The sequence below is a fragment of the Castor canadensis genome, chromosome 14 (assembly GCF_047511655.1).
Source record: "Castor canadensis chromosome 14, mCasCan1.hap1v2, whole genome shotgun sequence".
In the NCBI taxonomy this organism is placed as follows: Eukaryota; Metazoa; Chordata; class Mammalia; order Rodentia; family Castoridae; genus Castor; species Castor canadensis.
Window position 1 is genome coordinate 68,323,438 of NC_133399.1, and position 15,543 is coordinate 68,338,980.

A 15,543-nucleotide genomic window follows, 5' to 3' on the forward strand; every position below is an offset into this window, starting at 1 on the left:
GTGGCTGGGGACATGCCCAGTGATAGAGCTCTTGCCTAGCAATGGAGGCCCTGGGCCCAGTTCCTAGCACTGCAAAAAAAAGACTCTATCAGAAAGAACTGTTTAATTTAGAATTAACAGGCAGAACATCTGACATCATTTTCAGTTTAAAATCTATAATCTCAAAATGGTCAGTGATGAACCCAAGTGAGGGTTTAAGACAGATGACAGACAGCCTAGGCTCTCTCTCCTTTGAAATAACAGAAGCAAATTCAATCAGTACGCTTTAGCAAATAATAAATTTATTAGGTGCCTGTAAGTACAAAACACTGAAAGCTGCTGTAGAGGATTACAAAGATGTGCAGGAGATGTGCCTGCTCTCAGAGAGCTTACAATCTAGGCAATTAGTCACACGGGTAAGTTTTGGTAATGTCACCTCAGGTGACACAAGAGTTCTTGAAAATGTTCACATCCTTTGAAGTTTTGTCAGACACACAAGGAATTCTTTCAACATGGAAGTTAAATGTGGGAAAGAGACCTTCCGTGGGCTTAATCAGTGACCTTCACTTTGCTTAGAAGCATCTTTCTGTGGCTGTTACTTATTCTCGTAACTTTCTCTGGATTATTTCCTTTGTGTGGAGAGTCTCCATACTTCCTGAACCCTCACCAGGGTTTCCTGTTTGTCATGAGTGGCTCAGCAGCATTTGGCCTTCGAGTGATTCACCGTCCACTTTTTCCTTCAGAAAATCTATCTTTTGATTTAAGGTGGTGCTCAGTTGCTATTCTTTACAATTTGTACTTTTTGAGGCTGGGAGAAAGATGCAACACAAAGGAAAGCAGGCCAGACTTTTCCCTTACTTTAAACATTTAATAGTGCACTTACTGATTATAGTCTGTACAGATATAGAGCAAATTATAAACCTCTTTTATTTATTTATTTATTTATTTCATTTAGACTGTATTCATGTAAAGTGTATTTACAATTGGGGGAGGAGCCTTGAGGTACAAAACCCAAAAAGAATATCTGAGGTATAAATACAAGTATATTTTAAATAATAATCTTTATCATGCTTTATCTATGTCTGAAAGCACAGTGGACAGACATGTGTACATGTTTCTTACTTGAATGGTATATACAACATAGAATCTTATAAATCTGCAAGCCATCAAAATTGAATATACAAGTATATCTTCACAAGGAACACTGATATCCAAAATACTCAAATTTTAAAACTCTAATCTGATCCCCCCCAAATTCTTCAAAGAACCTTTGAAATAACACTGACAATGGTAACTAAATTATAACAAAATAAAAATCCTTCTTTCATTCACACATTATTCACTTTGATCCATACAAAATAAATTTACTAATACTGTCTCTTGAGTCAATCTTTATCAATACAGTAAAACCTGTATAAAGACTACCCTTCTAAAACACTGCTGTTTGCTTTTTTTCTACTATGGTTACTTCCCATTACTACTAAAATATATTTCAAGGGGATTATAAGGGTAAAGAAAAAGAATTGTGGGAAAACCAAAATGTCATAAAACCAGAGCATCTATTGGCTAACCAGGACAAACCCAATTAATAAACAAGTGTAGCTTTCAGGAATGCTGTTAACAACAACAGTAATAATAATAACACCAATAGTAAAATAATAAAAAAGCCTTTTGTGCCTGAGGAATTTCCTTGGGACATACATACTTTCCTATGTTCCCATGTATAGTGTCTTTAAGAGTTTATGTTACAAACAAGAAAATGCAAGGAGCTGTTAATAGGTAAAAAGATATGAGGCTTCATTAAGGACTGACTGTTAAGAGTGTTCAGTTTTTACATTTCACTTAAAACAATACAAAAACAAATAAACAAAAACTGGTGACAAGAATTATTTGGTTGTTCCTGAACTAATTTTACTGGACAAAATTAAAACACTATTTGCAATTAGGTCTAAAACCAAATTGTGTCAAAATGAGTGTGACAAGGTAAATCTACAATTACTTTTAAGGTTAAGAAGAGGTTGGTAGAGAAGAAATATGCTTATAAGTTGGAAAAGAATGAAATGGACAAGAGGTTGGGTCCCCTTTCTGGGTGAATCCCTGGGTAGTCAGCTATTCCAGGTTAAACTGAACCTGGTGCATCGGTATCCTGCTTTCTTGGAGGCATCTCAGTGTGCCAGACACTGCATTCCAACTTCTACATCTCTGCCATTCAACCAGCAACAACACACATTCACACTCCTCTGTGCAAACCTTTCCTTGCTCATCTCAGTGAGAAAACCAGTCAGAGTACCAACTATTACAGTGGCTACACCAGTCCCTCAACACACTGCCAAAAACATAGGTACACATACACCAATATCACAAGAGAACCAAGTCTCTTCATTATCTTCCATAATGTATTTAGAGTTTTGCTTCTCAGAAGCAATTTGAATAAGAATACATTTGTTTTTACACAGTCTTATATATTCCAGTCAAGGTCTACAACACAGACCTTAAACAAACAGGAAGCAGCTTTAAAAATGTATCAACTCACACAGTCAATGTCTATATTCCAACTAGAATTTGTTTTAGGTTCAGACACAGATGGATTCTTCCAAGGATTGGCAAGGTTCTAAAAACAATCACCCAAGTAGCAGATGGTCACAGCTGTTTTGCTTCAGCAATCACCTTGATTTGGTGTCCTTGATGTCAGTATTCTGGTTACTGAAGGAGTCTCGGATCTTTACCACTTCAGCTGCACACAAGTGTCCAAAAGATTTTGTGTACCACTCTGGCATGTGGCCCCTATCACAGAAAGGAAAACCAGGTGAGTTAGTGAAGTTAAAAAGCACTGAAATAAGGTGAAGGCAGTCCTGAATCTGCTTCTATTCTTTGTCTTTTTTCTTTTTTCATATTGCTGGGACTTGAACCCAGGGCCTTTCACATGTTACGCAGGTGCTTTACTTCTGAGCTACATCTCCTGCCCCACTTCCATTTCTTGATAAGCACGATGTATAAGTAAAGATTACTCGTTTTATCCTCTGGTTAGCCACTGGCCATGGTCACTCTACATTTGGGACCAGAGGTTTTTTTAACATACTGAGTAAGGCATGAACTGCCCAGGAAAGCTTTGGCATATGTCACAGAAAAACAGGTCACATGGACAACTCATAGAAAGATGGCAAGGGAGAATTTAGAGCTTTCAAAAGTTCGTTTTTTTTTTTTTTAATTGGTCTGTATTGCCATATTCCACTCATTTTCAGATAGATGTGACCAATTACTACAAGTGCAAGTGCATGCCATAGTACTCCAACATCTTTGAATTGTAAAACGAGAAACATTTTCTTGCTGGTTCAAACATAAAAAATTTACCATGTCCTGTGGTGTTAAATTCATCGGAGAACCACCAAATTTGCAGTGTTCTAGTAACATATTTTCTAAGGAATCCAGCTTAGGAAAGAGATATGTAACGACCAGCAAGCATAAAGGTGGCTTTATATAGGCACCACTCTTCAAGAAGTCACCAAGACACAGTGATGTATTCCCTCAAGCCAATCTTTGCATCAGGCAAAAAAATCTGAATCTTCTTCATGACAAAAAGAATCAGAATGTACCTTAAATCAGCTCGGCACATGTAGGTGAGTTTGGATTTCCCTGGCCCGCAGGGTTCAATTAAATATCTAGACAGGAGCACATTAACCCTCACACCCACCACAGGTGCCCGGTCGTGATCCACAGAGGTGAGTAAGAGGGCACAGGCTCCCTTGGGTAAATTAGTCCTCCAGGTTCTGTAGAGACAAAAGCAGAGGGTAAAATGGGACTTCCTGAAAGCCAAGGTGAAAATGGTACCTCACTCATGGAGGAGGGACCAGGCTCAGTGACCCATGCCTGGTAAATGGAGCATCCTTCAAAGCACTGTGCATGAGCTACAAGATCAACAACTCAACCCAGGAACACTTCTACGGAGGGTGTATGTGCTCAGATAGTCCCCTCCTGGGAAAGAGAACCAATTTGAAGTGTTGCTAAAAGCCATTTTTAACATTTCATGAATGTTTTAGAATGTGGACATCCAAAAAAGCACTGAAAACTTCTGGATGAATGTTGTGACATTTCCTCAAAGATTTTTGGAATTCCTCTTTCAATAATGTCTCCAGAGAATTTGTGGATTACATATAAATCAGCCTTAACCACATGTCACTTGGGACTCAAATACTATTTCCTGGCTCATTCATTCACTAGCTGTTTCTAACCAGAAAATTTATCCTAAAAGTGGCAGAAATTCATTACCAAGAAACATATTCATTTGACTGTGCCTTTCTAGCTGAGCTCAGTTCTAAAAGAGTTCAAACTATTTCCAGTGAAATACCCTGCAGGAATAAATGTAGATGTATTTTCTATATTTAGAAGGATCTACCATTTTTCTGGAGGCCTGCGTTTTATTTTAATAGTGTAAATTGTCTTGTAAGATTTGGTTGACATACAGGCTAGTTCTGAGATTTAGTCATCTCTGTCATAGTAATCAATCTGGGATATCTCACCTCAACACAACGTAGTCCCGAGCAGGGTGGGGTGCCATACTGTTTTGCACATACTGGTAAATTTCAGTCTGGTTGTCCAGGATTTCAATCACTTTTGAATCCAACAGGTCTACATCCCAGAGGTGCTGCTCTTTCAATAGGCGCTTTAGGATGTCCTCAGGCATAGCAGGGACTTCGATGGTTGACCTCCAGAGCCTTAGAGGGGGTCCTTCACTCACCTGAAAAGATGATGAATTTTCCAGTGCTAAGACAAGACATGTGCACCATGACATTGAAGGCGAATTGTTAGTGAAGGAGATGGCCCTGTGTTTACAGACTAATAAATCTGACAGTAATAGTTTCTGAGAACATTCAAGGGCAGGCCAGAAAGCAAACAAAATAGCTGGCACCAACCTTGATCAGAATCAAGACATTTGCTTTTCTGAGATCTGTATCAGGATGACTGTGATAAAAAAAGATAACTCATTTATTCTCACTCAAAGCCTGTATAAGCCATACAGAGTATTCTCTTTATTTTGAAGGTGGTAGGGATGTATCAACAAATCCCTCTACAAACCTATCATGCTGAACCATTCAGGATACCTAAAGTAGAGGATAAGATTAGATGGGAGCAAAAAGGGATTCTCATCAAATTATAGAAAAATCTAAGCATGTCCTAAAATGGTCCTTTAAACCCAGGGAATTCCAATGTGTTCTGTGGAAACAAAGGATTTCATAAGAAATAGATGGAAATCCTCCCAAATGTTAATAATGGGTATTAGTCTTCCTGTGAATATGAATCACCTGGCTGTCCAACTCTCAAAATGGTCTGGGCCGTAGATTCCCACAGAGATTATAGCTGGGAAGAGTCTTATCCCTGATGACCCCAAGTCCTGATCATAAGAAATCAACAAAGACTTACCTTCTTATAGGACAGCTCGGCCTGCTCAGAAGTAGAGTAGCTGACCCAGCCTTTAAACTTCTCTTTGACCTCCTTAAACAGGCCATCCATACAGTCCTGGAGGAAATGTTTGTAGTCTGCTGATTCATTGTTACTCAGGTGTCCCAATGCCTCCAGTGTGAGGGGTTTTAGCTCTTGTTCAGTATAGGAATTGCGACATCGGCTCATTTCTTCAGGAACCTGAGAGGAACACAAAAGACAAAAAGGCAGTGAATCATCATTCTGAGTGAGGTTAGCCTGCCCAAAAGACCAAAAATCGTGTGTTCTCTTTCATATGCGGACATTAGATCAAGGGCAAACACAACAACAAGGGGATTGGACTTTGATCACATGATAAAGTGAGAGCACACAAGAGAGGTGTGAGGATAGGTAAGACATCCCAAAAACTAGATAGCATATGTTGCCCTCAATACAGAGAAAATAATGCAGATACTTTAAAGTGACTGAGGCCAATAGGAGAAGGGGACCAGGAACTAGAGAAAAGGTTAGATCAAGAAGAATTAACTTAGAAGATAACTCACATGCACAGGAAATCAATGCAAGTCAATTCCCTGTATAGCTATCCTTATCTCAACCAGCAAAAACCCTTGGTCCTTCCTATTATCGCTTATACTCTCTCTTCAACAAAATTAGAGATAAGGGCAAAATAGTTTCTGCCTGGTAGCGAGGGGGTATGGGGGCGGGGGGGGGAGGGGTGGGAAGGAAAGGGGTGAGGGAGGGGGGAGAAATGACCCAAACATTGTATACACATATGAATAAAAGAAGAAAGAAAAAAAAAAAAAGGCAGTGAATCCAAGAGTGTTCATTCTCAGTGCCCATAAGCAGAAGCAATGGCCTGGATCCTCAAGGTAGGACAGGGAGCCTAACCCCAACCTATTCCCAACTGACTTTATGTAGTGTCATAAGAACATGGGTGGATAACTTTCACAACATATCTAAAACACTTATTCCTATGTATATTATTATTAGCAAAGCTAGAGTAGGAAGACAATTGACTAAAACAGGGTTTGCATTGATGAAGGCAGGTTTCTCAGATACAGAATTTTAGTTCCAGATAATTTGTTGCTTTCATTTTTTAAACAAAGGGATTTAACTAAGGGCTCATTAAGTATTACTAACTGATGTGTATATACATAAATACACACATGCATGTGCACACGGGGGACACTCTCAGGCGATGTATTTATAGACATTATTTCCAGATTATCTCACAGCTGTGGAAAAGACCTTTCGCTAAGATGTGCTGACAAGTATGTTTCAAGACTATAGGAGCCAAGCTTTCCAACTCCTTACCTGGAAGAGCTTCTTGCACTCAGCAATCATGTGTGCCAGCCCTTGAGTGGCAGCTAAGTTTTCATTCAAATCTTTCTGGTCTGGTTTGCCCAAACTCTGTTTTCTTTGCATTACCCTAGGTAAAAGAAATAAGAGAGAGGAATGAGTCAAATATTTATATATATATTTTTGTGGTACTGTGGTATACACTCTTAATCAATGTATTATTAAAGGAAGCTCAAAAAGGAAAAAAAAAAAAATTCCCTGAGTCTATTTATAGTTAAGTGGTTCGAGAGAGAGGGAGAGCTTTTACTTTGTTCACCACAGTTTCTCAGAGTGTTATCAACAACACATAAAACACTAAAAAAGACATATTTTTAAATGAAATCTAGGCTATTTAAAGCCATTTTGTTAAACAGGTTCCTGTCTTCAGTAGCAGAGCTTCTAAGGAGCCATGTCTGTGCTGGGGAGCAAGGCAGCTTCAGAAGGATGTGTGTTAAGAGCCACTATCCTTACTGGTTAAATAAACAGGATTCTCTTACAGGTGGGGACAAATTGATTGTTTCCTAGGGTGTTGTCTTACTCTTATCTGATCTTTTTCTATGCATCTCTAGTTCTCTATCCTATTAAAGTTGGAATGCCTCAGCAAACCTGTACTACTTAAAAGGATATTCAAGCATTGTATGGGTTTCAGGAACAAAGCTGAATTCAGCTAGCACAACTAGGCCTTGTGTGAAATACTTTTCAGGCTCCTTTTGCACTGAGGAAAAGGCTGCATGGATGTACACTGCGGGTTAAGTCCAGTTAATCATTATTGCCTCACACCCTGAATACAAGATCTTCATACAAAAGAGTCATATAAGAAGGGAAAGCCTGCTCTGACATTTCTTTCTGTCAGGTATGGGCAAGTTACTGAACTCATTAACCTGCCTTTAACCTCTCCATTCCTCATGTGAGAAAGGAGACGTTCACAGCATATTCACTTCCATGATTATTATGACGATAAATGTGATGACCAAAGGAAACAGAAGAGTCCTGTGCCTAGCACACAGTAAGTGCAGAGCAAATAGCAGCATTTATATTTTTCATATTCCTTGACTTTTTCAACAGCCATTCCCATCTTGTATATCTGTGTTCTAGGCAGAAATTTTGTAAACAATTGGCTTAGGCCAATTGTGAGCTACTTTGAGGCTCTACATTACCCTTCATTTTTTGGGACCTGGCTATTTCAATTTTGGGCATAGGCTGGAAGTTTGGCTTTATTAACCATACAGAGGCAAAGACAGCAGAGATAATCCACACAGTTTTTTAGGCCAGTAAATCTGCATAGTTCTTTGCTGGCAGAAAGTATGATGACACTTTTAGGAGTAAATACTGGCTGTGGCAAAGCATGAACCCATAATGTTCTCTTTTAAAATCTGGTTGTTATGAGATTGTCTACGAAGTCACACTTTCTAGAAAAGACTGAGAGGAAAAGAGGCAGAGCACACAAGGAGGTCTAACCCATTTCTACTTGGCTCAGGTAAGAATTCAAAAGGAACACAGGGCATCCCTAGGAAGAAATGTGAGCTCCCTCAGTCTGAAGAACACAGTATGTGTGAGTTCCTTCCTTCTGACCTGTACCTTGGAGAAGAATTCTCTCTCTTCAGGGTGTTGAGGTGGAAGAGGGAAGGTGCTAAGCACACAGCCAGGTTGGTCGGAGTCATCTGGTTTTCTTTAACAGCTGCTGTGACATCGCTCAAGAAGTAGAGAAGCGTCTGGAGAACCTCCCTATTCTCGTCAGGCAGGAGCATAATGGCAGCCTTGATGGCCTGGAGGCGCTGGTCCTTGGGCACATCTGCAGGGTAAAAGCATTTCCCCCATCAGCTCAGTGATTTTCCATGTACAAGGCAAGGACAGGTCCCAAAGCAAACAGCAGCATCAAACACTGAACAAGCACTTGCAGAAAGCATACTAGAGGTTAATAAGGAAGAAATTATGGGCTGCCACCGGCGTTACTACCCTCAAGTATTTCCTGCCTCATGGAGGAGTTAAACATTTTTAAACACCCACAGTACTAATACACTCCTAAATCTACCTCAGAGTTAAGCTCTGGATGATGTGTTCTTTAGTTTACAGAATAAATGTTTCTTCTAAGCACTCTTTAGATATTCCTAATTTATAACCTCAATTATTGAAATCATTATATGCACGAACTTTTCATTAGTTTCAATGAAAAGTCTTATTTGAGGTATGTCCAGAGGGTAGGAACTGAGATCTCTTAACTGTGACTGTAAGGGGTTCAGCATCTCTAGGGACCATCATAATTTTGACTAGTTTCCTCATCCTTGAAATGGGAAAAGCTGTCAAAAACTCAGTTGAAGCAACAGACATATTTAACTAGTAATTTCTTAAGTCTTAGAAAGTTGATATACTATTGTAGATATAAATATGCAAATACATTAAAATTAAAATAAGCCTATGAAAAACTTAACCTTCAGGTCTCCTTTAGTAGGCAGACCTCTTTAAAAGCACGTGGTGGAAAAATCAAGTCACTCAAATGCAGCCGTAAGACAGGCTGATTAAACAGCTCCATGGTTACAATACATAACAAATACCTTAGTGGGGAAAATGTGACCTGGGTTTTCACAAAATATGAAAGGATGAAACAAATAATGAAATAATGCAGAGCAACTCCATTTCTCATAAAATGAAGTCCAATGCATCAGTTCTAAAGACAATTTCAGTGCTAAAAGATGCTGCTTTTAAATCACATTGCTGTAATACCACTCTGAGCCAAGAAAAATACAAAGCTGTAAAAGCTGTAATCCTGATTTTGATCATTCATTTCGACAACTGTTTGCTTTAAGCTTTGCTTAAAAGTGAGAAGGGCATGGGTATTATTTTCCCAAGTATTTCTGGCAGGGACAGCAATGAATAACAGAAAAAAAAAAGATTATTTATTCATTTTACAGTGAGATAAAACACACAGACACCTGTGAAATTTTAAATGTTAACAGCCCTGAGAGAGCTGTGAAGCAAGTGAAATTTCTGTAGACAAGACAGAAGGCAGAGAGAGAGAGAGAAGAGAGAGAAACTGAGTATAGATCTTAGTACCTGTTCTTCATTTAAGCATCTTAACAAATGAAAGAAGTAACTGGGTCAGATTGTAAAAGTGCTTCAGTCCTTAGACTGATGATAAGGGAAATTTATTATTTTCTAGTTAATATGTAAGTATACAGAAATCTCCATAAAAAAGGAGACAAGGAAGAAAGCAATGACCCGTGTTTTGAACAGATCACCATATGGGTCCTCTTGTCCAAAGAAGCTGCAAGCTATGGTTGACTCTACTTCCCCCAAACTCCAATAATCTCAGTAAGAACCAAGACACTTACATTGATAGATCTGTAGAAAGGTTTCTGAGAGTTTGTTCGTCATGAGTGGCTCAGGAAGATCTCGGAAATACTGCTTCAACATGTCTGCCACATCATAAGCAGACTGTCCTTCATAGTTAACACAACCTGTGGTACTTTCGTTCATCTGGCGTAGAGCCTGAATTCGGGATTTGACTCCTGATTTTCTGAAAAGCCCAACCTTTTAGAAGAAAGATATTAGGTGTCGAGATGGATGCAACATCCTCACTACAAAACTACAGAAAGTAGCACGAAGCTGAGCTCCTGTGACAAAATGGGACCAGAGGCAGCTGCTCTCACCTGATCCAGACAATGATTGCGGAGATAGCGCATGGCCTGCTGTATGCTCTGAGGCAAAGGTTGTCCTGTGCGCTGCACATTGACTGTCAGAGGGACGCCAAATACACTCCGGTCCTTGTAGTCTGGAACCTTGATCCTTTTCATGAACTTGGGCACAGCCCTGTTTAAAGAATATGGTGGGGGGGATATGTTTAGTTGTCTGTACTTGTCCACTTCTGCAGGCAAATCCTGTGTGCCCTAGATCTGTGCTAATATGGTGGCTATTTAAACCAAAATGACCACTTCAGTTCCTCAGTTGTACCAGCCACATTTTCTATGCTCACAGGCCACAAGTGGCCAGTAGCTGCAGCATTAGACTATGAAAATACAAAGCACTCCCACCTCCACTGAAAGTTCTGTATAACAGTGTTGTGCTACATCTTTTAAGAGTTGGGGCTGAGGCCTGGACATATTTTCTCAGTTGGCAGTTTTCCTTTCCACGTTAACCTTGACAGCTGGGTTTCATAGTCATAAGGGAGATGGTGGACATCTTTGTAAGATGATAATACATGAAGGAACAGAACGGAAAACATGTAATACCCTAATTGGGTGCTTCTAACAAGAGTTTGAAAAACAGTTTCCCTCTGTCCTGAAAAGGTAAGAATCTCTTCTGGATCAGATCTAAAATCATGTAAAAAAAAAAAAAAATCTGGGTAACACTGCATGAGAAAACAGTGAATAGATGACATTGTCTAATATAAGAAGAACCAACTCCAGAGCTAACAGTGCACAACCTGAAGTCAAATAAATTCTGCTGCTGATGACCCTGGAGAATATAACATCTTTAGGTTTCTAAGGGAACATGGAAGAGAAACAATGGGGGTTTTGTGGGGCTCCCCCAAGCTCTCTGAAATCCTGAAACCAGGTCCACCCCCAGTATTCGTAATAGCAGGAAACCAATGTCACGCATTTAAGGCTGTCAGGCAGACATCTGAGCTCTACAAATGACCCCTCTTGAGTGAGACAAGAAAGGGCAGAGCCAAACAGGAAAGGGACTTTGGGCAGAATTTCTCCCTTCTACACAGATTCCACAATGCCAGGCTTTTATATTTGGTTTTGACTCACTGGAAAAACTGACCAGAAATCAAGAAATATGGACTTTTGGATTCTTGAGGGTTTGGTGGGGAAGGGGTTGGGCAGCTCAGAAAGGAGACTCCAAAATATGCAGTTTTAAATAGCCAGCAGGGAAAATATTACTCTACGCACAGAACACTACAGAAGGCTGACCACCTTGACATCTGAGTGAGTGCTTACCCATGACCATGACAGTTACCGTTTATAGCTCTAGGAAAGGTAAAGCCAAAGAGCAGAGCCAAATTTGTATTTCCATACAGTTAAGCATATGGTATTATGGCTACAAGTGTGCATAATACTCGCTTTGTTGGGGGAGAAAAGCCAGGCTGTGGAATGTGGAAAGAACACATTACGCTCCTCACCGAGAATCTGAAGCATGTGAGACTAAACTGGTCAATACTTATTTCTGTCATTTAGAACAAACAACTTCTGTATTTAGCGAGGCTCACATAATAACTGCTTTTGCTCAGGAGGTACTTTGATGCTGCATACACTCACTGTGCATCCCCAGGAGGGAGGAGAGCCAGCTACTTTGTCTGAAGACTCTCTCAAGTAACTTTGCTCTGCTACAATGTGTTCTAGTGCAATGGGCTGCTTCTGTTTTCATAACAACTGGATAACAAGCACTCTGATGAGTGAAAAGACTTAAGGATACCCAGCTGACATTGCAAAATACACTGAGAAATCCATCCAGAGGCAATTCTTGGTTTTGCAGTAAGAGTAGAAGAATCGCTATGTACACACATAGGTCACATCCATGACCCATGCAGCCAAAGGTCTACATCTCACTTACACATGCAAGGCTGGATTTTTAAAAGCAATTATGAAGCGTTCATCCAGTCCACTTCACCTTTACTTATGCATTGATCTGTGATGTTTTCTAGTGAACTCCTTAAATTTATTATTCACTTGGAGCATCTTTGCTGGGAAAAAAAATAGCCTAAGTTCTTTAGCACTGGTAGACTTGAACAACAGTGCAAATGTTCATGTTGAAAATGATCTGTAGGACTGAGGATAAGGCTCAGCGGTAAAAGTATGTGTTGAACAGGCACAAAGCTTGGGCTGGATCACCAGTACCACAAGGAGCAACAAAAAGATATCTAAAACCGTGCATAAAAACGGCCAGGTAATGCACATCAAGCATTTCAAAGATGATCTCGTAATATTTTAATGTTTTTCTTTCCTTCCTTCCATAAATATGACCTGATACTGTACACATACTTACCTATCGTGGGATATTCCCACCACTGGAAAAAAGATGACTGTACAATGTGATGTGAGTGATGCATCATCACCCTCATCAACTAGCAATCTGTCAAAGAGCCGAAAATCAATCAATCCTGCTGATAATTTCCCCGAAACTCCACTGCCTTCAGGAGTATTATATGGGACTTCAAGAATGCAGTCTGACTGCGTGAGATGAGAGACTAATGATACTAACAAAGGATAAAGCTGTCACATGCTTGGCATTGGAACAGCCTGAAGGAGCTAACCAACATCACCTGCAGTTACATCTTGGCTGTTTCTGCTCTTACCAGCTAAAACCATGCTTGTTGGAAGGCGTGTACTTCTCCAGCAGGGCTGTCAACTTCAGGAGCGAGTATTTCTGTAGTAGGTTCATCTGGGCTACAGACTGACAATTAATCTGCAGCGATATGGAGTTTAGGCTCGGCCGGTGAGAGCTCTGGAAACTGTGCCATCTCAGTCTGTGCCTGGAAGAGAATGGGGCAAAGTGAGTGAGCACAAAGGCTTCTTAGAAGGCAGAGGAAAAACCAGCCATAGACTGCTCCATTGGCAAGTCAGGAACCAAGAGGACTCAAGTCACACCCCAGTCTTTTTCCCCACACTGTGAAATGAACAAGTCATTTCAGGGTATCTGGGCAGGGGGGCTGGCTCCACGGCACCCCCGGGACACACAAATCCAAGGATGCTCAAGTCCTTTAGAGAAGATGGCATAGTATTTATTCAAAATCTATGCACATCTTCCCACTTACTTTATCTCTGAGTTATTTTTAATACCTACTACAATGTAATAGGAAATAATGACAAGAAAAAAGTCTATATATGTTCAGTACAGACATGTTTTTCTTCAAATACGTCTCATCTGTGTTTGGTTGAATCCACAGATACAGAACCTATGGATAAGGAGGTCCAACTGTATGTAAGATAAAATTTACCATTCTAACAATCTCTAAGTGTACAGTTCAGTGACATTAAGGCCACTTGTATTGGTGTGCAGCCACCACGGCCCTCCACCTCCACTTTTCTCATCCCCCCAACTCAATGTCCATGCATTAAACAATGCCCCTTCTTCCTCAATGTTGGGATCTTCTGGTCTGACATTTTCCTTAGGAGTTTATATGGCTATGAATGCCAGACTTCACCCTGTTTCCACAGAAGCAGTCCCTTTCTGACCCTCTCCTCACTCTGGAGGGAGGAACATGGCTCTTACCTATTACACCTGGTCAGGGAAGCACCAACCCCAGAGTCCCTTCTTTCTGGGATGTCAGCAGGTTCTTCAGGCTCATTCAGGGAATTGCCTGTGCTGTCCAGATCACTGGGTGTTGCTCGGTCATTGTCCACATCCAAATGTATTTGTTTTGGAGATGATGGGCAAGGAGAGACAGAGTCCAGGGCCGAGTCTGAGTCTCCCTCATCTGAAAACTTCTCTGACCACTGGTTGACTATCCGCTGCATCCCCTTCACGTGATAGAGGATGTCATCTAGCTCAGGGAAGATGTCCTCATTCTCCAAGTCTGCCAGGTCACCCGAGCTGGAATAGAGGATGGAGCCTGGCACATTGTCATAGATACTTAGGCGGCTACTCATGGAACTTGAGGAATTTCGTCTTTTTAGTTCCTTAGGGCTATCGTTGCTGTTTTCCCTCCTTAGACTAATATGGCCAGGGCCATGAAAGCTTCCAGTCCTCCAGTTCACAGAGCTGTTATTTCCCGAAGGACAGAAACTGCCGTTGGAGAGAGCCTTGGGGAAGGTGCCAGGCTTGTGATCTTCAGGGATGTAGAACACCGTGTCCTCTGGGTAGCTCTCACGGTTTTTAAAGTTATGCTCCATCACGTTGTTAAATGTAGACTGATTGAAAGGATCAAAGCCCTCTAGATACATGCCCACCCGCTTGTTGCAGGCACTGAGGCTCCGTGTCCTGGTGACAGGGCTGGGTGTGCTCACAGCACTGCTAGTCTCAGACTGGCTGCTGCTACTGCTGGTCTGTGTGGAGTTAGACACACTCCTTTTTCGTACCATGGGGACATTGATGTGGTTGCCATTGAGGGCTGAGATTTCCACACAGTTCAGCTGCTTCAGTTTCTCCTCATCCATACCCTCCTGCAGAATGGGCCCACTGATGATCAACCCCAGCTTGGAGGGTGCCTTGTGTTTGCTGTGGTGGGAACTCTTGAGTTTCAAGCTCTCCATCCTTTTCAGCAGACTGCGCGTCTTGGACTTGGTATTTTTCTCATGGCCTTTCATGCTGAAACTGAAGCTGGACAGTTCCTTGGGAGATGGCAGGCTGCGGAAAGAGTCATCATTGCCTATAAAGTGGCTGGAAGAACAGACGCTGATGACGGAGTTAGTCCGGGTTGTCACAGCATCCCCACCATGGGGGACGTGGGTGGGAACACTGCCAGTACTGCTGAGGCTGCGGAGGGAAGACATCTGGCACTCGCTGAGGTCTGTCAGCATGCTCTCATGGCTTGTGGCATTCTTCAGGTGGGAATCATCTGGGGACCCAGGGATTGGATCCTGCTTTGGAGAAAAGACATCGAACTCTTCAAGCCGGGACCACCTTTTGCTGTCCCTCTGGAAAGTCCATTTGCCACTTATTGCACAGGGTTCATCCTCATCCGAATCCTCACTCTGCAAAGGCAGAAAGGAGCAATGCGTACACTGGGACTAACCATCAGCAAGGGGTGGGGCACAAGTTAAGGGTGATGAGCTGCTTTAGAAAAGGACCCCAGTGTTCACTCCTTTCTTTCCTCTTTTTTTTTTTTTTTTATTAATAACAAAGATATAT

General features: G+C 41.2%; 1 protein-coding gene across 8 annotated transcripts in view; it reads right to left on the reverse strand.

Annotated features, from left to right (window-relative positions):
* Nucleotides 1-259: 259 nt before the first annotated feature.
* Nucleotides 260-15,543, reverse strand: part of Dlc1 (DLC1 Rho GTPase activating protein) — a 359,328-nt gene continuing 344,044 nt past the window's right edge. For 5 of the 8 annotated variants that reach the window (XM_074054724.1, XM_074054723.1, XM_020167594.2 and 2 more), the window contains 10 exons: nucleotides 13,966-15,386; nucleotides 13,049-13,225; nucleotides 10,401-10,560; nucleotides 10,083-10,281; nucleotides 8,326-8,545; nucleotides 6,730-6,844; nucleotides 5,398-5,616; nucleotides 4,497-4,714; nucleotides 3,573-3,746; nucleotides 260-2,763 (listed from right to left, as the gene is read on the reverse strand). In XM_074054724.1, coding sequence (XP_073910825.1) covers nucleotides 2,643-2,763; nucleotides 3,573-3,746; nucleotides 4,497-4,714; nucleotides 5,398-5,616; nucleotides 6,730-6,844; nucleotides 8,326-8,545; nucleotides 10,083-10,281; nucleotides 10,401-10,560; nucleotides 13,049-13,225; nucleotides 13,966-15,386 — 3,024 coding nt within the window. In that variant the 3' untranslated portion in view covers nucleotides 260-2,642. The remainder of the gene's footprint in view (nucleotides 2,764-3,572; nucleotides 3,747-4,496; nucleotides 4,715-5,397; nucleotides 5,617-6,729; nucleotides 6,845-8,325; nucleotides 8,546-10,082; nucleotides 10,282-10,400; nucleotides 10,561-13,048; nucleotides 13,226-13,965; nucleotides 15,387-15,543) is intronic. The other 3 variants (XM_074054725.1, XM_020167599.2, XM_020167596.2) reach the window with 1 other exon arrangement.